The 27,489-nt window shown below is 42.5% G+C and overlaps 1 protein-coding gene across 5 annotated transcripts in view; it reads right to left on the bottom strand.

The window, feature by feature from the left end:
• LOC311021631 (partitioning defective 3 homolog B-like) overlaps positions 1 to 27,489 on the bottom strand; it is a 188,462-nt gene that overhangs the window by 94,705 nt on the left and 66,268 nt on the right. For 4 of the 5 annotated variants that reach the window (XM_084022292.1, XM_084022293.1, XM_084022295.1 and 1 more), the window contains exons 12-16: positions 14,624 to 14,815; positions 13,767 to 13,925; positions 10,163 to 10,286; positions 4,048 to 4,153; positions 3,763 to 3,899 (exon numbers count right to left, since the gene is read on the bottom strand). In XM_084022292.1, coding sequence (XP_083878418.1) covers positions 3,763 to 3,899; positions 4,048 to 4,153; positions 10,163 to 10,286; positions 13,767 to 13,925; positions 14,624 to 14,815 — 718 coding nt within the window. The remainder of the gene's footprint in view (positions 1 to 3,762; positions 3,900 to 4,047; positions 4,154 to 10,162; positions 10,287 to 13,766; positions 13,926 to 14,623; positions 14,816 to 27,489) is intronic. The other variant, XM_084022294.1, reaches the window with a different exon arrangement.

Raw genomic sequence — 27,489 nt, 5'->3', positions numbered from 1 at the left:
CCTCTCCCCCTGTCCTTCTTTTGCTTTTCCTCCCTCCTTCCAAATGTCACAAAGCAGGCCAATACAAACAAGAAACACATGGACTGGTACCACACACACACACACACACACACACACACACAGACAGACACACACACACACAAACTCACTCACACCACAAAAACCAAAAAGTAACCTGTTTTTTTTCCAACAAATGCTTGTTTAATGAAAACCAAGCCTGAAGTGTAATTCTAGCTATGTGCATGTCTGACGGCATCTGTCTGCGGTGAATCAACACAACTGCTTCTGCAGCCCGGTAGCTTGTGGATGACTGTGTGTGCATACGTGTGTGTGCCAGCAGATCAGTGGACGCCACATGCGTGACGCACACCGAGGCATATGATTAGGCAGGGCTATACACACACACACACACACAAACACACACACACACACACAACCTAACAAAAACTATCCCAAACCGAGTTAGAGAAATGACACCGTTCTGTTTATAGCTTTATATGAAATACACTAAATGCAAACTTAGAACAAAACCTGTAGACAAGGAGAGGGACAGAGACGGAAAAAGAGACAAAGATGTAGCGTTTATCATTTGCAACCAGTCTCATTCTTAAATGTTTAATGGAGCTGGAAACGAAATAAGGACAAATTAAATAAAAATGGAATTAAAGAACTGACCCACAAATGAAATGCTGACAATGCACTGTGTCTCTCTCTCTGTTTTTTTTTTTTTTTTTTTACTGAGACACACATTCTAGCACACAGCCAAAACCCACCGGGAACTCATTCCCTACCAGCACCGGCTGTTCCATTTTCTTAAAATGTAGTTCTCACAAGGCACATATGTGACTGATTCAAATTATGACAAGCAGTAACTATTAACTATTATCAGCAGTTGGATTTATCTCTACGTATGGACATTAGATTTTTGGAGGTCTTGTTTAGATTAAGTATGACATTGGCTACATGTTAGATGATGAAGCCACATATTCTGTCCTTGTTTAAGCATTTTTACTGCTTTGTTCCAACCTCAACCGTCAGCACTGGCCAACCAGAGCCAAGATAGCATAGGAATATGAGGTACTTTCACAAGCAAAAGTCCCTTTGGCTAATCCGAATCAGAGTGAAACTGATACTTTTGGTTAGTTTTCTATCGAGTCTGGGTTGGTTTCACAGCGCACAAATGAAAGCAAAATACTAATTTCCTGAGGGGCATATCAAGTATCTTTTTCATCTCCAGAGCTGCCACTTCTATGCAGGGAATTGTGGTCAAAAGATTTTCTTGTTGAATTGGCAGTGATTTATTGCATACTTTATCGCCATTTTTGCGAACTTTATAAAGCATATTTTGTATGTTCTCTTCAGCCCAGATGACTGGCCTCTAGAGCTGCGAGTCAGTCCTCTCTGACTCAGATTAACCTGTCATTTAACTAGCGGGCAGCCTGCATTTTGGTTCGCTAGGCAACATTCTGAGATCAACTCTCATAAGCATTCTCGAACTGGATGTTTGGGCACAACTACTGCGTTCACAACTGCCCGAACGAACCACACCAGGGATTAAAGAGTTAAATTAAAACAGACTCGATGTTGGCTTGTGAAAGCCCACTACGATGTAGCCAACGTATCTCATCATTCATCCTGAAATTCAGCTCGGTCAGTGTTGCCCACGATGGTGGAGTCGCCTAGGTCATTTAGGTGATTTAGGTGAACACACAAACACATTATACAGAGAACAGGGCTCCAGAGTGCAAACATTTTGGGGGCGCATGTGACCAAAAATCAGCACCAGTGCTCCTAACATCTAGCTGGTCTGTTTATGTGTAGGGGCGGGCCTTCGTCTCTGATTGGCTCTGACCCCGGTCTCTTTTTCGGTGAATATTCGTGGGAAAAAGAAATCAGGGTGTATAAGCGTTAATATACTACGTTAGAAACTGTAGTTATCCTGCTCCTCTTTGTGTGACGACATGAAGAGAACTGTAATTGTTTTTCGTACAAAGAGGTGTTGTATCCGTAGCACCTGTCCCAGCAAAGACACGACATCATCAGCGTTAACTGCATCACCACCTGTCTCCCCTCGCACCGCAAGATACCGGTCCCGTCTCATCGGGCACCGAGACGGTGTCGTGAACCGGGCCCCACTGGTCGTAATTTTGAGAACCAATTTGATCCAGACTCCGGTTCACCATGGTAGGGCCGACATTATGCATTTACTGTAAATAGTATGGCCAGAGACTGGCTGCGAGCGCTGCTTTTATTGTCGGAGCAACATCGTTCCGAATTGAAACGTTAAAAAGCAACAACCGATACCGTGACAGGTGCATGGTGGGCCAGCAGCCCGCCTCCCCTTTTGATTTATTGTTTGTGTTGAGATTTAAATTTAAAAAAGTAAAAAAAAAAAAACTGTAATTCCTCTTCATAGTCATTTACATCATGTGTTAAGAAATGACCAGCATGTACAGGAACTGTAAAGAAAAGGTGTAATATGGGTATTATTGCTGCGGCGTAAGGGGCAGTGAACAATTTGGGGTGCACCTAAATGAAAAAGTTAGGAGCACCAGGGCGACCAAATAGTTAATCTGGAGCCCTGAGAGAATATTTTACATTTATGCCAGCCTCTCTGTGTATGTTTGTGTGTTTGTATTTTTTCATCCAGGTGTGTACACCTCTCCTACTTCCAGAGTCTCGTCTTGTTCGTGGTGTGTGAGCAGTCTGTTCTCCTGAACGTTGTGACTTCTGACAGAGGAGAGGCCAGGAATAGTAAACACAGCAGAGGGAGACAAGATGTGTCCCCTACGATGTAAGGTCCTCCCTTCAAAACTAATGCTGGAAATAAAACCACATCTTAACCACAGTCGTGTCGTTATTTCTGCTGCTTGATTGTTTGGCAAGGAAAACACGTCATGCCACTCAAGTAATCATGAATTAAATCCTCATTTGTTTGTCACACAATTAGTAGATCAATTGTGTAAAATACAAAGGGGATGATGTACAGACATACAGTTCAAACATCACGCTGTTATCATTTAAAAGTGGATGTCTTTGCTATTCAGCTAGTCTCCTGCTCTTTTGTCTCTCTCACAAACACACACACACACACACACACACACACACACACACACACACACACACGCACGCACACACACACACACACACACACCAGCTTGAGAAGGAGGGAAGTGACATTTGAAACAATAAGCTTTTGTAGTGTCGCACCATTTGCTGTCATATTACACATATGTATGCATGAACACAGACACCACAAATCACACACTACACATATTTCTAATGGTGACTTTTTAACCATCACTGAAATGTCACCAATCCCTCGCATCAGCATATAAGTAATCAGAGAGAAACAGGTGACAAAGGGGTCTGGTGTTGGTCTGCATAAATAAAAGGCCACAATTAAGCTGAATTAAAACGCCACACAAATCGTTACCCATTCCATTTTCTTTGTCTGAGATTTGGAAAGAGCTGTAATAGTCACGGAGAGAATCGCTGCAAGGCAAAAGAGACATTCAACTGTGTCTCCACATTCACAAATCATGCAACAGGCATGGTTCCCCACCTGCATGTGTTGCCGTGTGTACTGTATGTGCGTGGTTGCAGAGTATGCGGTGTGCGTCTGCAGAGGTGTCAGTCTGCATGTGGCTTTGATGAGCATGCCGTCGCTGCAGCAGCCATGCATCAGCAAGAACATTTGGATTTCCGTGAGATGCATGCAGCCGCCATGCAGAGCAGATAAACAGAAAAACATCTCCCCACCAGTGTGCTGCTGGTTCTGAGTCGTACCCAGGTCCATGCTCTTCGAGGCTTTGACGTGCTGGAACTGCCGCTGGTTCTGGTTCTGGTTCTTTGAAGGAGACTGAGGCTGAGCTGGGCTAGAGACGTGACAGTGTTCCCTGGAGCAAATTGGTCATACGGAGTTATTTGTTTCACTCTGATTTCTGCTATAAAACACTTCTGCTTCAGAACTATATTTCATGTTCATTCATGTATAAAGCACTCCATGTGGCAACTTTTTAATCAAAATAAACATCCACTACAAACCTCTCCTGTAGATACGAGTGTTGGGTCGAGTTGATGAACTCTGTGTCATGTCCATACAGCTCCCCCTCCTCTTCCTCGTCCATGTATGAATAACTGCCATTGGTCACTGGAAAACAGAAAAAAAATCAGGGAGATTTCTGAATCACCATGGTCGTCTTATCTGGACCACAGCAATGGTGATCAGCCTGGATTCATTTTGGTGAGAAGAAACGCCAATAGTTCTCCTATAATGCCATTTCACCACTGTATGTTTTCAACAACCATGATTCCATCACCACACAACGCACTGCCTTCTCAATGGAGCGTGGCATTGATGAGCGATACGAGGTGACTCTTCTTTTTCCAGGTCAGGAGAACTTCAACCATATAGTCGTCTCAATATCCAATTTGATACCACCGTAAAAAGCTACACTACTGACAAAGGTCTCGAGAATTTAAAAACTAAACAAAGACAAGAGAAAAGATAAGATGGACGGACTAGAAGCAGGCAGATGAAGATGAGGAAGAATGGGGACAGAAAGAGGATGAAAACCAAACAGCTCTACGCCTGCAGATGTGGCTCGGTGATATGGCCCCGTCTGCTTGATAAACTAGTTCATGACGGCTTCATACACAGACGCACAAACCCAGCCAAGCACGATTTGCATACAGTCATCATTTCTAGAGCGCGCGGCTGCCACACAACACACGCCGGGATTATTGCACGAGCAGCGTGTCCTTTATACGCTCGCATCATCACATGATGCCTGAAAGTGAAGAAGCTGGAGCTGAGAGGGGGGAAAAAAACCGGCGGCATCTGAAGATATCACTCCCTCTCATCTCTACCTCTCCCTCTCGCCCTCTCTCTCCCTACACTAATCACCTGCTTTATTTTTCTTCTGGTCCCATTCTTGCAATCTGATATTTTGGCTGTCATTTATCTCTCCTTTCAGATCTCCCATAAATCATTTTATCTCCCACTCAGTTTTCAGCCTTTTTTTCCCTAAACTTCCTCCCTCCTCCTCCTCCTCCTCACTGCCAGCACCTTAATCAGCTGAACTGTCAAAAACACATTCTTCTATCACCAAGATAACACACACACACACACACACACACACACACACACACACACACACACACACACACACACACACACAAATCTGTTCTCACTGACTCCTACTCTTTGAAGTGAAAAAGGCATTTGTTGTGTGGATAATAGATCAATGGCAGTTTGCTTCAATTGCAGATATATGAATTCTCTTCTTTTGCACTCAACTTTCCCTTCCTTCCGCCTGTAACCGTCGACAACGTGTTTGTGAATTGAATTATTAAAACAATATTTTAACTTTCTGTTCGGAGTCAAGTTTATTTTGCCTGCGACGCAATCTCACAACAGTCACTTGAATGCATCAAGCTCCAAAAGGACGTGATCCTAGAAGTTCCACGATGTCATTGATGACATCTTCAATTACACTTTTCCTGCCTGGTGTCGGTCTTTTTAACTCGATTACTGTACTTGTATTGTACTTAAGTACAACGATAAGACACATAGCACCGGCCATGACAATGAAACTGATGTGTCCATGTGGACAATCAGCGCTTCTTTAGTGAAAATACATCTTGGACATCTTGGTTTTCAAACTCAAAATCAATGTGCTTCAATGACAATATTTGTGAGGATCACATTGTATTTGAAGCTAGACTAAAACTGTATTTTAATTGAGTTAATTCCATTAATGCAAAAAGAGGAAGAAAGTGCTTGGGAAAGGAAAGAGTGAGAGGGAGGAGGAATCACGGCAGCAGACGGAATGAAACGGAGAAAAGATAAAGAGGCAGATCTATAAATGCAAATATCACACATCTGCATAAATACATAATGTAGGAAATCATTAAGCTCAATGTATTCTTTTGCAAAAGCACCCATCGGTGCAAAAAAAAGTATTTTCTCGTTTGCATTAGGACTTCAATGGAAAATATAACAGTTCCAGTGTGTGAAACAGGTCATTAGGAGGATAGAATACTGGCAAGTGTAAAAATTGATAAAATCCGCACATGCAACTACTCGAAGAGCCTGAAAAATGTACCGCATGACACACACGCACACACACACACACACACACACACACACACACACACACACACACACACACACACACACACACACACACACACACACACAACTATGTGTATGTAAGACATCAGCCGAGGTGGATTTGAACAGCAAAGTGTATTCAAGGTCAGAGCTGTTTACCAGATCCAATGTAAACACACAAGAACAACAGTGTGATGCTGGCCAACAATCCCTGAACCCACACACACACACACACACACACACTCACACACACACACACACACACACACACACACACACACTAGTTTATTCCGAAACAAATATACACAATTTTTTTTGCACACATAGAAGTAGATACAAACGCTGAGGTTGACACAAGGATGTATAGTCGGACAAACTAACACACACACACACACACACACACACACACACACACACTCACACAAGCACATTCAGATAATATAGGAGAGGGAAGGGATTGGGTTTGCGGAAAAGAGCGATATGAAGCAAGAACAGAAATAACCCTTTAGAACAGGCCAAACCAAACAATAACAAGCAAGCAGAACAACCTTGACAAAGATGAGAGAAAAACAAAAGCAAGGAGGGAGAGCTAGGGAGAGAAATGAAAGGGGAAATAGGGCTAGAATAGTCTCTAATTAAGGCTACTCTGTAGTGTCTGTTTTGTTTGTGTTTGTTTTTCGTTTGTTTTATCTTGCAGACGTTGTTTATTTTTCATGATTATTAAACTCATACAGTGCTTTACTGATCCTATTGCAAATGATATGCCCACGTCTGATGATGCTTCACTGGCAAACACATGAAACAGAAAAGCACAATAATAGAGAAGTGAATCAAATCAGGAATGTAACAGGGTCAGAATGAACTGGGTTTCCAAAATTTAGGATATCATTTTATGGAAGGAAAATGTGTGTCGCTTTTCTACACTGTCAAGCATATATGTGTGTGTCAGGGGTTAACCTGCATCAGAAACAAGCAATTAGTGGTGAGCAATTTTGTAAAATGCAGGGTTCTCCCAGTAAATCCTGGCCATCTCTACCACTGCCCTCGAATGGAAACAGCCCTAAAAGTAGAGGTTAAGCGATCCGGGGATACATCTCCGTTAAGTCCAAACGGTCTAAACGGTCTAATTAGCATTTGCGTACATGGCAGCATTTCTCCAGAAGCAAGTAACCAATCAATGCATGAAAATGGATTCTCAATATAAGAAAATAAAGCTCAGTGTAGATTTCTGTCACAAACTGGCTCTGGGTTTGTGATGAAAAGCTCAACACCAAAAGTCATCTATTAAAGCTTCCCTACCATGAATGGCATGAGCAGATCAACAAAGCCTGTAATGAAAGCCATGTGCGGATGTGATGAAGGTGCAAAACCAAACAGCAGCTATGCAAGGTGGATGCCTGCTGCAGCCAGGGAGCCAGATAGTGAGCATGTGGACTAACTAGCCTCTTTAGCTGGAAAGGCCCAGGTGAGCTTAATCAAGCTGACGATATATAGATTATAATAACCCTATGGGGTTTTAACAAAGCTAAAAAAACAAGGGAGGCTGTGCTTCATACAGATATTAATATTATACCATCCTGTATTCAGGGTCATGGATCAATCAACCTACCCCCATCCTGCATGTCTTTGGACTGTGGAAGGAAGCCGGAGAACCCGGAGAGAACCCATACTCACATGAGGAGAACATGCAAACTCCACACAGAAGGAACCCAAACCCGATCGGGAATCGAACCCGGGCCCTCTTGCTGTGAGGCACCCGTACTACCCACTACACCACAGTGCAGCACCCGGTTAATATTATACTTTAAATAAAACTAAGAGGAAAGTATCGCTGTTGTCTTTGTTCATATGTATTCCATTATGTACTCCATTATACAAATATATCTGTAAAGATGAAGAGGTTAACCCCCCTGGTTTACGTTAACATTGCTCTAAGAACATAAACTATCGCTTTATGCAGATGATATTTTGGCTGTGGTGACTGATCCACTTACCTCATTACCACATCTGATGGACACCATCCAATTATATTCACAATGTTCATTAATTGGAATAAGTCTGAGGCTATGCCCCTATCCACATCATGCGATTGACCCATGATGGAAACATTTACATTGAAATGGGTCCCTAAAGGTATATTTAGGAATCAGTCTCAGCCAGGATCTGGATGAACTGCCCCTACTAAATTTTAACCCAGTGGTAGGGAAAGTTCAAACTAATGTAGGGAAGTGGGAAAAGATCAGACTTACATTGTGGGGAAAGGTTAATGAGTGTTGTCCCTCAATTTAATTACGTGGTCATAATGTTACCAATCACTATACCACCTGACATTTTTAGGAGGTATGACAGTAAACATTTTCTTTGGGAAGGGAAAAAAGCAAGAATCAAATTGAGTAAATGATGTGTCCCTAAGGGAGAAAGGGTGAATGGGGTTACCAGGTCCAAGATTGTACTACTTAGTATTGGAAATGTCAAAATTATTCAAACACTGGAAGAAACGGAAGACACAGTAGACTGGATGGACATTGAGAAAAAATTGTGTTCACCCTTTAATATGATTGACAGACTGTCTCAACGAGTCCACACAACAAATCCAATTTGTGTTCACTCTGGGGAAGTATGGACCAAAATACATCAAGTAAATAAGTTATCAATTATGTACAACAGTAGTAATCCTTGTGGAACAATCCTGCCATCTGTATTGGGAAAACACCTGTTTGTTGGAGCCAGTGGCATTCACGTGGCATACGCACTATAGGAGATCTGTATAAAGATGATATATTCATGTCCTAAGTTGACCTTACTCACTAATTCACTCTTGAAGGCAAACATTTGTTTGAGAAGTTGTCTAGCCTTTAAATTTAAAGTAATCCTAGATAATCAAATTCAGGATTATCTTAAAAGGTCACAGGGATGCCATACAGCTTCACAGTTTTATAAATTAAGAAACGATTGTCTACGTGGTGAGTCATCTAATGTGAAACTGGTGTGGCAGAGGGATTTGAGCATAGGTTTGACACAGGAGAATTGGTTGGAGATTATATCAGAGTGTGGAAAATATGTGAGAGAGGCAAGAGGAAAGTTCATACAGAATCAGATTATACATCGCTATTACCACACTCCAACGAGACTTCACAGGAGGAAACTAATAAGTGACGATTTGTATTGGAAGAGGTGGGCACTTTGCTGCATTGCATATGGGAATGTGCCCTGGTGACACCATTCTGGGACACACTCATGGAGGTTTTGAGTGGCTGGCTCGGATCAGCGATACCTCTGACCCCTGAATTGTGTTTATTAGGGGACAAATCCCAAAACGTAAATGTTCTGGCATTATGGTTGGCTTGAATTATTTTAAGACACTGGAAAAGTGTTAAACGTCCAAGTGTGAAAGACTGGGTGGACGCGGTAGTCGAGGCTGCACTATGAGTCCATGCTAAACAGATTGATAGGTGGGGCGGAGGATGGGACCACTTCCTGGGACTGTTTTTGGACACATGTATTGGCGGGGGTGGGGGGCTAGTCTGAATCTGGACTGAGATCCCTCAATCAGTGAAACATTTTTACTTATTTACTTGGTTGGTGAGTTTGTAGATGCTATGTACCACCATATTGATTTATTATTATTTTATTTTTTGTATTTTATTTTATTTATTTACTTATTTTCTGTTGTGGTGTTTTGTTTTGTGTCCTGTGTTTTTGTCCTTGAAATCTAAAAATTTACCATTTTGTTGACACAGGTCCAAGACAATAGTAGAGGTCTGGTACAGATACCATATTTTTAATACCTCAGTTTGAGGAATATAAACATCCTCTTCTAGAGAAACCTTTGTTTCCCATTTTACAAAATATACCAAATGTCACTATGCATGCATCTTTCTTGTTGCTTTGCACAAACTGCCCTCTCCGACGACACACTGTGTCTGAGGTGACCTGATGTAAACAGACCAGGAGGGACAAGATGCACTTGTATACATATATACAAATACATGTCATATCCACTAGTCTGCTAACCAAACACGATGAGAAATTAGCTCCACTCACCATTAGATGCATAGAGAGCGTTGTTGACCATGGGAGAGTGAACGGGGCTGTTGCTCTGGCCGTTCAGCCCCGACAGGCCAGAGGAGCTGTCAAAGGAGCGATTGGGTGACACCCCATGTTGATCCTAAAACAGGGAGGAATCAAAGACTACTAAACACTTTCAAAACACATTCCATACAGCCAGATCACGGGATGGAATAGCTACCTACATTACCATTTAAAAAAAAAAAAAAGCAAGCAAGCAAAAGGAGTTACAGCAGTGCTTGTCCGTGTTATGTATTTGTACTGAAGTGTCTGGTGTGTGGACTGCATTTAAATGGAGGGACGACCGGAGGAATGAATGAGAGCTTTGTAGCGGTCCATTTCAACACAATTAGATGATGAGAATAAAGAGTAATAATGAGAGAAGAAAGCCAGAGACATTCAAAAGACAGTAGAGGATCAAGAGGGGAGCTCCGTTTCCCATGGCCCCTAGGGTTGTGTAACTGTTTTTACACCGCTTTCTCTGTGTGTGGCAATGACACTCATACTGACACCCAGCCCCTCTTAGGGCTCTGGAGTAATGTGTCTCTTTGAGGGTGTATTCTTTTTTTAGGAATTTCATTAGCATTTATTTGTCTTCTGTGTGCGCAGAAAACTGTACGTGTTCATTAAGGTGCATACATATGTATGTGGCTCTGGCTGTTCAGTGTACTCAGCATTTCTCTGTATATCTGCCTGTCTGTGTTTGGACTCCGCTCAAGCAACAAAGAAGACACAACGATAGTGTGCGAGTAATAAATCCCCCTTGTCATCTTCCTCTTGACCCCCCACTGAGCTGCCCAGCTTCTCCCCAATTCCAGTCCGGGACACATCGCTCTTCAGTGTGTCAGAGGTCCCCCCCCCCCCACCCGCCTGGCTGTCTCTCAGCACACATCCCATTAGCCGATGTCATAGTGCAATCAGATTACTCTCCATTAAATATTTGCTTCTTCGGTCAGCAAAAAACGCTGTTTTATAGATACAGACACATTCCTACAATGCATCACCCAGATTCTGTTTTTCTCTGGTTCGTTGTTTTTTACGGGGCTGCAAATAAGCTTCAGCTGAATGTTCAATACATTTGTTATATATTTTATGATTTAATGATGTTAACCTTTATTATCTGTCCAGAGAAACAAATACATATGAGTACATCTAAACAATAGGATATACTAAAACAAAATGTAGCCTTCAAAGTGATATTAATCACAGGAAACAGACAGGAGAGGCTGTACATTAGCAAGCCTTTACTTTGAATTCCAGTTAGTATTGAGACAACCACACAGTGGCGTGTCAGATTATGTCCATGGAACCCGTGCAGAGCCACACTTATTATAGACAGAGGTTGTGTGGATAGTTATTGACTGAAAAGAGCAGCCGCATGAAGTGAGAGATTAGAGAGCTGGCCGGGAATGAATACAGTAAGAAGAACAGAGTGAGAGAAAGAGCAAGGACGTAGAGAAGGAAAAGAAGAAAAGAAAAAAAAGATCAGAGAGGAGGGGGGAAAAGTAGAGTGGTCCACTTCTGAAATGCTAAAAGCATCAATACAGGAGCCTGAAAAGGCTTTTAAGGTACAGTCTCTTATCTATCCGCCTTTATCTGCCTCTCTTTTTATCCTTTCTTTTCCCACTCTTAAGAAAAAGAGGGAAACCTGGATGAGACACTTTGATGTTGCTAACAGTTTTCACCATCAAGCTATTGACAGGGGACGCCCTGCAAGCCCGAGTTCACCACTGCATGCACACATCCGCTCCGTATTATTATAACCTAAAGCTAACAGCCTTGCCATAAATCCCATTTCCATGACATTTACAATCCCAGTTATTAGGGAGGATGTAGCTGCTGGTGCTATTGAACCGTATGGCGTCATACCGCAAGCTATTTGCTATTATTTTGACCAACGAAGGGTGACTTCTATAATTACAGAATTACAAACAAAGGTTCAGAACGGCTTCTGCTTGAATGGCTGAGGTTTGTCCCAGAAGCTTTTGAAGAACCCTCTTATAAAGAAAGGGCTTTTCACTGGTTCTTTATCAGAAGAAGAGTTCATTAAGAAGCTTTTTCATCCAAAGAACCTTTTTTGGAATTTATTCAAGGATTGTTGAAAGCATGGGTGTTAAAATGGAACGCCCACAAACCAGCACACACACACACACACACACATAAACAGGCACAAAAAACGCCATTTGTGAATCATGATTGTTGTGGGTAACGCTGCACCACATCAGCTCCAACCCTTTATGGGTTTGGATGAAATCCCCGTGATAGAAAAGGGTTTTTGGCAGATCCCCCCAGGTGGGTTCCTTTTAGCACACTTAGAAGGTGCTTGCTCGTGAGCATATCATGCAGTGTGTATACTGTACTCCACTACCAGCAGGCCATGCAAAGGGCCATTCACACTGGAGCCTGCTTTGTGTCTACGACGGTTTATACAGACTTTCTACAGAGCTGTGTAAAAGGTATCAGCTGAAAAGCAGCCGAGGTGAAAAGCTTTTTTTTTTTTTTTACTCAGAAGAAAAGAGATACAGCTGAGTGAAGAACACTCATACACACTCACACACACACACACACACACACACACACACACACACACAAAGAGATACAGGATAGTTGAAGTGAGGATGCTCTTTTACTGCTGCTGGTAAGAGCAGAGTGACTCGTGTCAACTACGAGAAGAATGGACGGATGGGCTAAAAGTCAGAGGCAGTTGACTGCAAGGAAAAAAGAAAAGGCGCTTTAGTCCGTTAGAGCCAAAAGAGGGGATAGGAGATACAGAAGGAAGATAAAAGAAGCGTTTGTTTTCGTCTTAGTCAGCTGACAGAGGCATGGATGTGTTCCCATTCTCACAGTGGGTGTCCTAACCCAGATTCTGTCTTTTACAGACAATGACAAGAGACATCGAAGACTATTATGAATTAATACGTTATGTATTCCACCTTTAGGTATATTTTAGAGCCCTGTCTCATTAGAGTCAAGTAGAGCTGCCACGTTATGTCAACTCATCGATTAGTTGATCGTCAGAAAAAAAAAATATTATTTTAATGATCGTTACAGTAATTCCTCATGGAAAGATGGCATAATATGTTTTTTTCAAGCTTTAATGTAACCAGTTATATGACATACAAAATGGACTGACATAACAAGTGGTCTCGGAGAAACTGGGATGGGGGTTGTTTCACTTTTTTCCTGACATGTTAAAGAGCAAATGATTAATGTAGAAAATAATAGACGGATTAATCAATAATGAAAATAATGGTTAGTTTAAGAGAGCCAAGTTAAATCGCACCTCATGGCTGGTAACGCCATACAAAGTGAAGCATAGACTACTTTGTTATATTATTGCTCGTTTGTTATTTTTACATTAATGAGGTATTAAGTTTCATTAAAAAATAAGCAATTCCTTACAAGAACATCACAGTGAAATGGAAACTGTGCCTGGGGGAGAGGCAGCTCTACAATATATATGCAATATATGTCTGAGAAATCACGTGTTCATTTCTGAAATGTTCCTCAACAAAGTTACTTTCCTCAGTAGGTCGGGCTGTAATGTATAATAAGCTACTTGTAACAGTTGTGTGTGTACCTTCTGAGTCCTCAGCACCACTAGTTGGATCGTCCCTCTCGCGGTCCCCTCCTGTGACATGGAGCGGCGGAGCGTCTCCATGGCTACATGGTTGGAGCGTCCCAGGAGCGACTCTCCGTTTACTGCCACCATCTGGTCATTGACACGCAGACGCCCATCCTGTAAATCACGTACACCTCAGGATTAAACCGTTGGATTGCAGACTTACGCATGTTTTACAGATCCACAGCATCCATAAATAGCCACGGTTAGTTTAAGAACCCTGTTAACTGTGTCTGCAAACATGTGTATAAGTAAATGCTTCATTTGCATCCCCTTGTCCTATGTGACATTCAGACAAACACACACACACACACGCACACACACACACACACACACACACACACACACACACACACACACACACACACACACACACACACACACACACACACACACAGACTACCATCAGCAGTCTGACCCGTTACAGTCTATTCTGGTCCCACTGCACACAGATACTGAGCGTCTGAGTGTGTCTGCCTGTCTGCCTGTCTGCGACATGTCAAGGGTGTCCGGGTGAGTAAGAGGTCAAAGGTCAGCCGGAGAGGAATACATGGCAGCAAAAATACACAGACAGCTGAGGTGTCCCAAGAAGGCAGCTTCATAAATAATGAGGTCTGACGTTAGTCGTCATTTTGCTTTCTTTGCATTGAAGGAGGTAAACTCGAGTCCCTTCAGACATTATAATGACTGTGCAGTGAATGTCGCCTCGTTACCACATGGAAGTCAGACCACTAAACTAATAAAACCATTAGTATTTCACAACAGTTTGTCTGTATGTGCTGCTCATTCAGGTGTGCATGTGAATATGATGTCACCTTGTACGCTGCCCCTCCATGGATAATGGATTTGATGAAGATGCCCAGGTCTTCTCCCGTCTCCCTGGACTTGTTCCCTTTGAGGCTGATGCCCAGGCCCGCCGAGCCGGTGTCATTAAGGGGCACCTCGAACGTGAGCTGTTCCTTCCCATTCTCGGGAACAAAGCCTGTCACACGGGACATCTCCTCCTTCTGGGAGAGAGGGAGAGAAAGGGAGGGACGTCGATGAGTAAGAGAGGAGGGTGGGAAGAGGGTGAGGGGTGATGAGGCCGAGGTCAGCTCATTGAGCTTGAATAGGCCCCAAAAGCAAAACTAAAAGCTTTTCCATTTGAGAGAAACCATCACAAGGAGCTTCTCAGCTAAATTTCTCTCTGAGTGAAAAATTGCGTCCCGAGTCTATTTTAAAAAAAAAAAGGAAAAAGGAAAAAAACCCATTTGGACTGACTGCTTTTATATACACATTATTTTCCTCCTCCTTTCAGCTCAGCAATATCAATAAAATGGCCTGTACATTTTCAAGAGGTAATTGGAGAATACGGCAAACACAGAGAGCCAGAGAGACATAGAAGTAGTGAGAGCAGAGGGAATACGGAGAGGATGGAAAGAACAAGAAGGGAAGACTGGCAGTGTAGTTAAAGATGACTATTACGGTGGTGAAAACACCATATTATCAATGAGGACGTATGGCAGTAATGACTAAGTCTGACACAGGGTTAGTGGGAAGAATATGAGAAACAAAGAAAGTCCCGCTGGATGAAAGGGTGTGTTTGAAGCCCGAGACGGCTCAGTGAGAGAGGCAGCACTGTTGGAACACATGTGGATTATATTGAAATGTAATGACAAGAAATGGCATTCATCAAAACACAATATTTCACCCCAAATACTGAAAACAAATATATGCTTATTTGTGAAACTGTAGATATCAACAGTAAAATAATAGTCTATATAAATGTGATATAAGAATCATCAAGTCTGAGAAATGATATGATCTAAAAACACCACTGATGATAACAAGGAGTGATCGTGTTGTGTAATTAAAACCAATCAAAATCATTCTACTTTGGGTCCATACTGCTGTAGTAAACCAGATTAATTGAGCCCAGATATGACAGCATATGATTTTCTGACATATCTGGGATTTCCACATGTACAAAGCAGCAGCAGTGTATATTTTGGCGATGGATGATGAGGTAAAGCCCCTCCTCCTCTCGGATGGGTGTGGCCCAAGTAATGCAAATGATCAAATTTGCTTTATTCGCACCGCATAAGGATGGGCTGTTTGTAGCTTGTACAAGTGATTATATTATTCTGAGTTTCCGTTTTCTCCTGTACATCACTGTTTTGATGCACGTTTGTCAGAAATAACTGCATGTTCTTATGGTAGAAAGTCGGCATCTGTGTGCAGGTGCCAGGCTTTAGTCTGCATACGCCTGTCTGCGTACTGTGTATGCATGAGTTCAGTCTGAATGTGTGTGTGACGGTGTGTATGTGTGCGTTTGCGTGGGTCAGCAGTGTCAGGTTTAGACAGTGTTTGTCTGTGGGGATTGTAGGTTTAACAGCGTTAAGCCGACACAAAGTCCTCTACTCTGCAGAAAACTGTTTTCCCTGCTGGAAAAAAAACCCTCCCCTAATCAGACTGACTGTCCAGACCCGATAGGGAGCTCATGACCTTGGAAAGAACTTTGAAACACCCAAAAGAGAAATGTTAGCTACTTTCTGCGCATAATTACACAGAGTATTTGTTCGTCTCTGAGATTATGTCCGAAATAATGTTCATGATTTAGCAACTTCCCTGTTTTTCCGCCACCTCTACATTCTTTATTTATCTGATTGAACGTCCCTGCCTTGTTTAATTTATGATTTATTTTTCTTGCGCTCAGCATGGGACAGAGCCAACGCCAGAATGAATTAAGAGCAAGAGGACCGATGCCGTTACGTTGCAGAAACGTTTTGAAGCATCAGTTCTCAGCTCGGGGGTCAGGACCACCCACGGGGCCGTGAGATGGGTTATGGAATCTGACAAGAATATGCAAATGTATGTAAGTTTTTTTGTTTTTTTTATCATTATCTGGGTGATGAATTCAATTTACCTGTAAAACAATGAAGCCTCTGGGCTTCCTCTGATAATTTACCAGACTAACAAACCAAACAAATAAAATCATTATTTGGTGTCAAACCTGGATGTTCTGTGGGGTTTTACAACCGAGATGAGAAAGAAAAACACTAAATTAAACTTTTTGATTAACTGAAATTGCTTAAACACACACACACACACACACACACACACACACACACACACACAGAGACACACAGCACAGGTGGGGACAAGGGCACATAAAAAATTGTAAGTGCACAATGCAATTTCACTAAACATTTCTATTATATCAGCCTCATTGCTATGATAGGTGGTTACATCTCTGTGTAATACTAAGATAATAAACCGCGAGTGTGCACTCGTGTGTATTTTGTTTCCGCTGCCGTGAAAAGGCGTTTGTATCTTTGCTCCATGAACTCCATCAAACCCATCCAGTTATAGAGGAAAAAAAGGCCGTTTGCATAGATGAACCTCCTCATGCCGGTCGTTTAACATTTAAATGGGTTGCCACAATGATGGATCAACAGGAGGACACGCTATTAAAAAGGCAGCTCGGTGTCTGCCGGTGTTGTGGTGCGGGTGTTGTTTTATTAAAGCCAGGGAAACGTGTGTGGGAGAAAGACGGAGAGACACATTATGTTGAAATGAGCCGGAGCAGTCGACTAAAACGCCCAGACAAAAAAAAAAAAAACGTCCTTAAATCACCCTGAAAGGCCGCCCGCGTGGCGGAGAGAGTAATAGAGAAAGATAAAAAAAAAAAGATAAAAATGAGGGAGGAGATAGGAAGAATGATGATCATAACTTTACTTATCAGTTGTGTGAGTAATATTAGGCGTATACTTTTATACTACTACGCTGTTAACTCTATTAATTGTGTGTAAGGGCACCTGCTTTCAGCGATGTGCTCTTTCAAGGAGTTACTCGCAGATGCCCTTCTATCCAGCCATGCAGAGCAAACTGAGTGTGTGTGTGTGTGTGTGAGAGAGAGTGAGGGAGTGTGTGTGTGGAAAGCCCCATGCTGTGGAAATGACTGCCCAAGGATCCATTTACAAGGCCAAACAACAGTAGCCGCTGTGCTTTACTGCGGCGGGAGGTGTGATAACACGTTCGCCCTCGTAGACACACAAATGTCTGAGGTAAGTACTCCCAGGGACAAAACCTGACATTATGGGCTATGCTTTTGATTTATGGCTAACTGTCCCATCGCCGGCCACTCATGATGGGACATCAAATCCCTTCCACCTTCCTCTTCCACTGTCCCCTAATGGTCGGTGTAAAGGCGGTGGCGGGACGTCGACGGACAATCTTGAGCAAGTACAAGAGAGAGAGAGAGAGAGAGAGAGAGAGAGAGAGAGAGGTGGAATGTCCATGGGGGAAGAACAAGCATGGGGGAGCAGTGTGAGTATCCTGAGATGGGAACATTTTTGACAAAAGGAAATGGCTGACGTATTGTTATGATATAGGATGAAGCTGTAGGGAGGGATACAGATCTGGGACTGTATAATCTGACTTGTTGATGTCAACAGTCTGTTTGAAGAGTACCGCGCCGACGCTGTCAGTGTACGAACTCCCCCTCGAGCTGCACATTAGAAGTCCACGCATGCAGGGGCGAGCCAGCATGCAGGTCCTGCGAAACCCACAGCAGATGTTGGCGGTGCAGGACTCGCTTTACAAGGCTAAAAGTGGTCATGGGCGGTGACGTCGTAATAAGGGGTCACGGTGCACGCTGGGCAGCCTTCTGTTCATGTGCCGGAGCTCCCCCTCATGAACACCGTGTTGGGTCCCGCCAACAGTTTGCAAATCATAGCTGTTGTCTTCTACATGTTTGAACGCTAAAGGGTTTTGTTTCGGAGGGGTTTAACACAGAATGTCAGTCTGGACTCAGAAATGATTCGATGCAATTGGAAGTGGAGAGTGGGTGTGGTAACGATGGGTTGCGGGAACAGAAGCTATACTTTGGTGGTGTTTGGTTGTGGGGAGGTGGAAGAAGCAAACGGGTGCAGTCTCCAAAATCAGGCCTGTGCAAACCTCTGGAAGTGTAATGGAGGCAATCACCCTGAACTCCTGATTCACGCCATCAACGTAACTGCTGTTGGTCTGGAGTCACGTAGCCATGGTAACATCGCATCTTTGAGCTTTGAAATTGTTCAAATCATACATTGTGTGGCAGTGCACATGAATTAACTTTTTTGTGTCCGCCTTACTCTTACGCTTTGATTAGGGATGCACATTTTTAATTTTTTTTATGACCGAAAACCGACGCTCATTAACCGATTAATAACCGTTAACTGATAAGATTAAAATGCGCTATTGAGTGTCTGTGACCCATTCAAAAGTACCGTGGCAATTTTTTTTCTTATGGGCTTTATTTTTAAATGTGCAAATACGCGCCTGTGCTCTAATAGCCGCCGGGGTCCGACCTCATTTGGCATAATAAACGCCGGTTCAATTAAACGCCCGGGCGATTAAGTGTTTACCATAGTCTTGCACAGAAAACAAAAGTTTTTTTTTAACAGCACTTCACCGGCTCTCACCTCTTCTGTCAGTCAGCCCCTCCTCTCGCTCTCTCTCTCTCTCGCATGCAGGCGCGCGCACACACACAGACACACAAACACAGGCGCGCTAGAGATAAACAAAACTTACACACACATGAATCCACTCGGTGCTGCAACTATAGCCGGAAAAAAAACCTCTCCTTTTTTAACGAAATGTTCAGCCCTCAAAATAAAATAAATGGGCCAGGCAAACCCCAGTCCTCTCTCGCCATAGCGGATTTGTTTTCTTTTTACTGGTTTTTATTAAGAAAAAGCAGCATGTCGACATGCTCTGGGGTCAGCCTGGTGCGCAGTCTGTTTACCGTGGGACCCGCAGCGGAGAATACGCGCTCAGATGGCACCGATGTCCCGGGAATGCCGAGGTAGCGCCGGGCCAGAATGGCCAGCCTCGGGAAGCGCGTCTGTCCACTCAAGAGGATCATTGCAAATAACCTCATCTCCTTTTCGGTCGAAATTGTCCCACACAGAACTCCTTTTTGCGCGCTTCATTTTTGCTGTTAAGTGGGCTGTGGCGGAAAGCACGTGTTGTCACGTGTTAAAAAAAAAATTAACCGTTAGTATTAATCGGTCAAAGTTCCTGTTATCGGTTAACGGTTAAACGGTTAACCATGTGCATCCCTAGCTTTGATCCATGTACATATTAAAAAGAGGAAGATGTTTGTATGAATCTACATTAAACACCGGATGACGGTAGCTTCGGAGTACAGACATAAGAGTGGTATCAATCTTCTATTCTAACTCAGTGATTCCCAACCTGGGTGGAGGTAGGCCTCTATGTATCTCTATCTAGGTATCTCTCTTGAAATGTATAATATAATATTTAAATGTCCCAGCAGTAATTCTTTTTCGTGTATGTTTGATACATGTTTGATGAAAAGGAGGAATTCAATATTATCTTTAAAATAGAGATTTGTAATGAATCACTTTCTTCTTTAGGTGCGTGCGTATATGAGGATGGGGGGGCCTGGCTTGTCTTGGACACAAGCAAGGGGGGCTCCAGGAAAAAAAAGGTTGGTAACCACTGATCTAACTCTCAGTAAGAAAGCAAAGGAGTCTAAGAATTGAAGAAACCTCTTGGATGAGGGGCGAAACGTCTAAGACCCTTCTGGAGACAAAGCAACGAAGTATTCCTCAAATCGTCGAACACTTACTCGAAACTGAGTTTAGGAAAATCCTATTAATCCACGTTATTGTTGTTCTCAACAAAAGCCTTGCTGTTCCTCTCCATGTAAGAGCAACATGCTGATCCCCCGGTGGCTGAACCCACAACTGACATGTGTGACACAACTCTGAGCGTGTGTGTGTGTGTGTGACACTGGTGTGTTGAGGGCTTTAACGCACAGCAGCGACTTTAGATGATAGGCTGACCAAAGAGCTGATAAAACTTCAATAAACAGTGGAGAGATGTGAGATGAGATAGAAAAACAGAGAGAGAGGGGGGGGGGACATGAAACCCTTCTCGGCTGCTCTCCACTGGGTTGATGGCAGCTCCAGCAGAGACACCAAGCTGCCAAGCAGTTTGTGTGTGTGTGTGTGTGTGTGTGTGTGTGTACACAGGTCTCTGAGGGTCTAACAGATGGGGGATCTACTGTAGTGATTCTGTGAGGTCACATTGGTGACGATATCACTGAGATGTAACAGACATAGACAACAGACTGCAAAAAAAGTGCACACACACACACACACACACACAGACTCTTACACGCCCTACTACACACACACACACACACACACACACACACACACACACACACACACACAGCGGCTGCAGCGGTGATGGATGAGGGATAATCAGAATGAAGGAACTGTTCAATAAAGTTCTTGTGTTTTGAATGTGCTCTGTCACCAGCTGCCAACTGTTTACTGATTTAATATGACAGTGTGTGTGTGAGGAGCATCTGGCACTAAGGAGAATGTTTCCTGCTGTGGAAAAAAGAAAAGGGAAGGAAAAGGACAAATGGAAGCGCTCATCATATACTGGATGCCAAAAGCAGAGCTGCACAAATAGCTAAATGTTGATTACTTTCTTTGGATTTTTGAGCTCGACTTTGCAGAAGGTTAAGTGAGCCAGTGTGAGACTTGGAGACTGTTCAAGACTGGAAAAGTTCATCTGTGCACACCTCAAATCTCAGTTCAAGAGGTGTACTCACAAGCAGGATTCTTTTTTTTTTTTTATATATATATATACATGAGCCAACCGTGGTCGAACATGTGACAAAGTCTGAAGTGGAAGTTGCAAGACCGGTGTGCACAAGCACAGAGAATTCACTTTTCAGTGAAGGAGGAGACAGCTTGTGTCCAGTAGTTAAAACTTTTGAAAGAAAAGATGTTTGCATATTCATAGATTCTGTGATAAAGGGAGAGGGAGTGACTGTGCCTCTAAGAAGCATTTGGTGGAAACACCAAGTACGACAAATTGTGATTTAATTCGACTCTGGATGGGATCCTAAAAGGTGTTAAATTTATAATTCAGAGCATATCTATAGCCTCCGCCTCGCAGCTAATGAGCGCTAACAGTGCAAACAATGGCAGCAGGGCTGACAGAGCTAACAGTGTTTACCTGAGGGGGAACCAGAAGGTTCCTCAACATCGCCCCCCTGAGTGCAGTGCAGAGTGGCAGCCGTGAGCGTACGTGCACGAACGTGCATGCACGAAAATGCACTAAAAGACACACGAGGCCGGCCAAACAAAGCACAGAGAAGCTGGAAATTACAACATTCACAGAGGGAGATACGATAGAGTTTACTCCACTTTGTCTGCTGTATGAACGGTCTGAATGTCATAAATACAACCTTTAAATTAAACATGTTTGCACACACAAAAGCACAGCTTATGACTGTAGATGTGATGATTCACCCATGACTTGTATGGTGGATTCTATATACAAACTAGTAATTAACTTGCTTTTTCCATTAAATGTTGGTGTTGTCATATTGACAGACCACATTTCCCAAAGGAAGGCAAAGTACAGACTATGACCCTATGAAGAGAATGAGAGGGAGAGAGGAGAAAGAGAGGTGTGAAATGTCTGGAAGCAGAAAAGAGCATCTTTGTTTCAAACATTAGTTTCACGGCACTAGCCAACTCAGCAGGCGTATGCTTGTCCGTGTGTGAAGAAAAAAAAAATGGGTAAAAACCATCTTTCATGTTGCATGTGCGAGCGTTTGTGTGCACAAAATGCCTTTACAGAGAGCCAACACAGCAGGTGGATGTACAGTATTCTTGTTATATTGCAGAATGTATATGAATATGACTGTATGTCACAGAAAGGCTTTGTGACTTTGAGCGTGTGTGTGTGTGTGTGTGTGTGTGTAGAGGTGGTGTAATGTCTTTGTTCTACAGCATGCACAGACATTAGCAGACAACACCAGATGGTGGGCTAAAATGAGACAACGGAAGAGGGGGAGGAGAAGATAGACAAGATCCTTCCATCATTTCATCATCATCCTTCTTCTGTTTCCTCTCCCTTAACACCAACAAGCTGGCATAAACCATCACATTAAATAAATAAAAAAAACTGTAGTCATATTACCATTTAAAGTTTGCTGGAACATGGTATGAATGTTGGAGCGGTGCATAATGTTTTGTTAATCTGTGAAACAATCTTGAGTAATGATGGCCGAGCACAGCCATTCACATCTGCATCGTTACAAGAACACCAGAAAAAGACCTGGCACAACCTGATTTTCTCTGCTCGTGGCGGCCGTACAAATCCGGTCCTTGGCACTTGTCAGAAGCCTCCTTCAGTTTTTTAACGAATGATGGGATGTGCAATGTTGTCATTAGCGAAGATTGACTAGAAGACAGACTGCAGCTGGAAGCACAATTATAAAGAGATCAGAATATGAATTACTTTTGTTCAAGTCAAGAACCATCAAAGCTTTGATGGTTTAAGTGGACCTCTCTCATAAATTACACCAGGCATTTACTAAAGGGGACCACGGACCACGCCCACTCTGAACTCACTTTCATCTCAACCACACATCTAAACTTTTGTGACTGCATCGTACACAGATGCCGCACGATCACGGTGATAAAATATGTCCCCAGATGGAGAACAAGAAATATTAACACCTGGCAAAGTACTAAAACCTGCCTCTGTGGTCGTTCCTGCTGCAGTCTGTGTCTCCAGGAACACATTTTGCCATGACGGCACACACACACATAGACTCACAATGTGAAAACAATACCAGCTGGCTGGTACCCATTAGTAACAACGCAGAAGCTTCCACAAAGAGGTTTGATTTGAAGGCACATGACGACATTGTTGGGGCCTTCCAAAAAAACAGCACATTTCTGACCTCTTCCCTTTTCAGTCCTTCTCAACAGTTACACAGAAGTAGACCAAATGTTATCCTATACAATTATTTGATTATTGACTTTTGATACCACAGTTGAAAAAGGAGACTAAGACTAACGCAGTCCCAAAAGCCCTCCTTCGACACACATACATATATTTATCACACCACTATTTAACACGTATAACATTTCTATCAGGGAGTGTCTTCACAGCTTCACTGCACTGCGAAATTTAACTTCTCCTTCAAAACAGTTGTGACTGCCTTGAAAACACCAATCAGCTGCTAATTAGAAAAGCGTTGAATGCTAGCGGGGTATCTGTTTGTCAGGAAGTCAGGGTGAGGACAGGAGAGAAAGGGAAAGTACAAAACACACACACTCAAGAAAAGACATCCTTTAAAAAAAAAAAAAAAAAAAGGAATTATGCAGTAGCGGTGCAAAAAAACAATATTTGATTACCAGAATGCTACTTGTTGATTTGTGCTCTGCATTCAATACAAATTCCCTGGTGTAATTGAATGGCAAACATATCACTCTGGGCTTGAGTACCACACTCTGCAAACTGAATATTGGACTTCCTCTCAAACAGACCCCAGGCAGTGTTGATCGGTGGTTACACCTCCTCCATTCTGGTAGTGGACATGTGAAGTCCCTAAGGGACCCCTCCTATTCACTCCGTACACCCACGACTGCAAACCCAGCAGACATCGAGAGGACTTTGTTGTGAAGTTTGCAGACTACACGACCATGGTCGGCCAGATTATTCAACAATTCAACAATCTAGCGGAGTGATGCTCAGAGAACAACCAACTGCTCAACATCAGTAAAACCAAGGAGCTTGAAGGGGATTTGAGGGAAAAGGAGGCGGAGCCACACACTACTGAATACATCCTTAGAGCTGAGGTGGAGCAGCTGAACAGTTTTAAGTTGGTGGGAATAGGCATTATTTATTTCTTCATTTTCTAAACTGATCTGAATTATAAAATATCTCCATTCTGATGGGGAAAAAAGCTAAAAATGCTTATATTTCTTTTTTTTTTGTTTTTAAGAAAACATGTCTTGCCTTTTCAACTTTTACAGAGGAGCCATAGAAAGCTGACGGGAGACATTACAGCGGGTGATTTCTACCAAGCATCAGTGATATTGGTGATATGAGGTGCATGCATAGAGCCCATATGATACTAAAAGATAATCCCCAACAACAGCCTGGTCACCCTGCTGATAGAGATACAGAAGTATCCAATGCTGTACAACCAGACAAGAGCAACTTCTTTCCTTGGGCTGTGAGACTCCTTGACTCCACCACATCCTCAGCACTCCACCATAAATATATTTGTTGTGTTTTATGTAGCAATAAATGGACTACAAATGCATTTTGTTGTACAATGATAAACAAAACACCTTGGTTAACCTTCAACCTTTCCTTCTATCAAAAACACCAAGGCCAGAGTTGATTTCTTGTTCAATTTCCTGAATTTCCACATCATCATCAGTCTCCGTATCATTCCAAACACACACACTTGCTTATGAGAAACTGCAGGTTAGCCATGTGATCATCAGTTCTCACACAACGCTGTAATGAAGAGTAAATCTATGCATTTTCAGACTCATTCTTTTTTTTTGTTCTGCTCATGGCAAGAGAAAGTTGTGTAATTACTAAAACAAAGTACATTTCAGTGCAAACACACAAAACCTACACAATTGCGGGCACACATCCATAAAGACGAACACAAACACCAGCAGTGTCCTTGAATTGTCAGACGGTTTAAGCAGCCCTCCGGATAGATACGGACAATATTTGTCCTACGGGAAACATTTTGGTGTGTACTTTTCTATGCAGAAGGACAATATTCAGACATTTATTTTCCGGTGGTGAACCGAGTGAGCGTGTGCATGAATAATACTGGACCAAAGGTGGCTTTGTTTCCTGATTGCGTGAGTGATATTTTGGTCTGGTACCCATGTGGGGATGTTGTAGGCCAAACCACCTCAAAGTGAAACCGGTGCAATAAAGTTGGTAAAAGATAAAACCAACAAAATAGTAGCCCTGCTTCCTCTTCATCGATTATTCGAATCAACAGATGTTTTAGTCTTAGTCGACTAAGATATTTAAATTATTATTTTGTCGATTAGTCGTTTTTTTCTGCTTTTTTCAAGCTGAATGTTTTATTTTCAAGAAACTTCTGAGCATATCTCTGATAAACATGATCATTTTAAAGATTTAGGGATATAAAGTGGTGCTTTTGTATGATTCTTTGTTGAGAAACTTTTTCCTCAGTAGTCAACAAAATAATTTCTTTGGTCCGGGACAGCCCTAAAAAATACTGTGCGATTTCAACACGTCATCAGGGTAAAATGAATACTGCTTTCACACCTAACATGTTTGTTTGGGATAAAGAGAACCCTGCTGCTTTTTTTAGTGCCAGTTTTTATGGGATAAAAATCTTTTAAATGAACATTGGTGTGTACTAAACCTGACCGAGAACGCCTGTAAAGGAAGATTTCTGCTTCCAAGCAGACTTTAGTGTTCTGTTTGTGGTCTGACAGCAAACGCACCAACCAGAGTGTTGGGATTGTAGATTTGATATTTGAAATAGATTACAAAACTAAGCCTAAATCCATTTGCTTGTGAGCTGTTCAGTGTGATCGTATGAGTTACCTGCAGAAGCTATAGAGGCATAAACATTTAGTAACCATAGTAACATGTATGTGCAAAAGCATGTGCAGGATTTCCCACTGATTAGTGAGTCAAAGGCCTGTTGAACATTCAGAAAACTTGAATGTTTTTATCCCCCTAACTTTACAGCAACAATCCATCTAGGAGCTTAAAAGAAATCGTGATTCACTCCCCCTGGGAATCAGCACCCAAGTCAGCTTTTGAGCATAGTTTGCAGTGTGACAGCATGGAGGTAGACGGATTAGGAGTACTGCTGTAGTAGAGAGCTTTGAGTGAACGCATGTAACAGTATGATGAGTGGAGGTATTCAACTACACTTGGCCGGCACAGAGAGACGACTGCCATGGGGTTCAGACATGCGCACATGGAGAAACCCTGGACTCGATGCGACACTCGCGAATGATCCTGAATGTTACACACTCCAACACATTGCTCCTTTTCCTGTCTACAGAAACAGCATTTCCTATGGGGCTGTGGGGTGTATGCACTTGCCTGCATGTGTGTGGAACTTCCTGGCAGCCATTGAGGAAACATCAGTCAATAAGAGCGGAAAGAGAAACAAAGGGGAAAGAGATACAAAAGGCATAATAAAAATGATTTAATACATCAAGAGGTGAAAAAGAAGGAACCAAAGACATGGAGACGAAAGCAAATGGAAAATGCTGGTCTTAGAATATAAGATAGTAAGACCTGTTGTTATACTGTTTGTGCTAGAGTGGATACATGCGTGCAGCAAAGTGACGCCTCAATGTTAAAGTGATTATAATCGCCAAACAGCTGTGATGAGAGCAATGATGAGAAAATTACCTCAGAGCAGTGGTTCCCAAGGTTTAGACCATGGTTCATCTTTAAATGATATAATTTAAAGTAATAATACTTTAATAATTTAAAGTAATTTAAAGTCAAATATATATATATATATATGTTTTGCTTGTTTTTATTTGTCATGGCAGTCTGAGCCACCTGACCCATAATACAACATGCATTATGTACACAGATGCTGGCTGCTGAGCCCCAGAGCCAAAACCTGTGTTGTTACTATAGCAATAGGCAACAATAAGCTGTCATTTCAGTAGCTTTACAATATCTGAAAACATTACTAAAATGTAGTTAATGTACAGTAAATGTCGCCGAATGTTTTAATGTGGTGATACGTTATTTTAAAAAACACGATGATTGAACAAAGACAAGATAAATTGTGCACCCCAGGGTGCCGTGGCACCCACTTCAGGAACCACTG

This window comes from Eutrigla gurnardus, assembly GCF_963514095.1.
Source record: "Eutrigla gurnardus genome assembly, chromosome: 12".
Taxonomy (NCBI): Eukaryota; Metazoa; Chordata; class Actinopteri; order Perciformes; family Triglidae; genus Eutrigla; species Eutrigla gurnardus.
The sequence above is the reverse complement of the archived record's forward strand: the minus strand, read 5'-3'. Positions and strand labels throughout refer to the sequence as shown.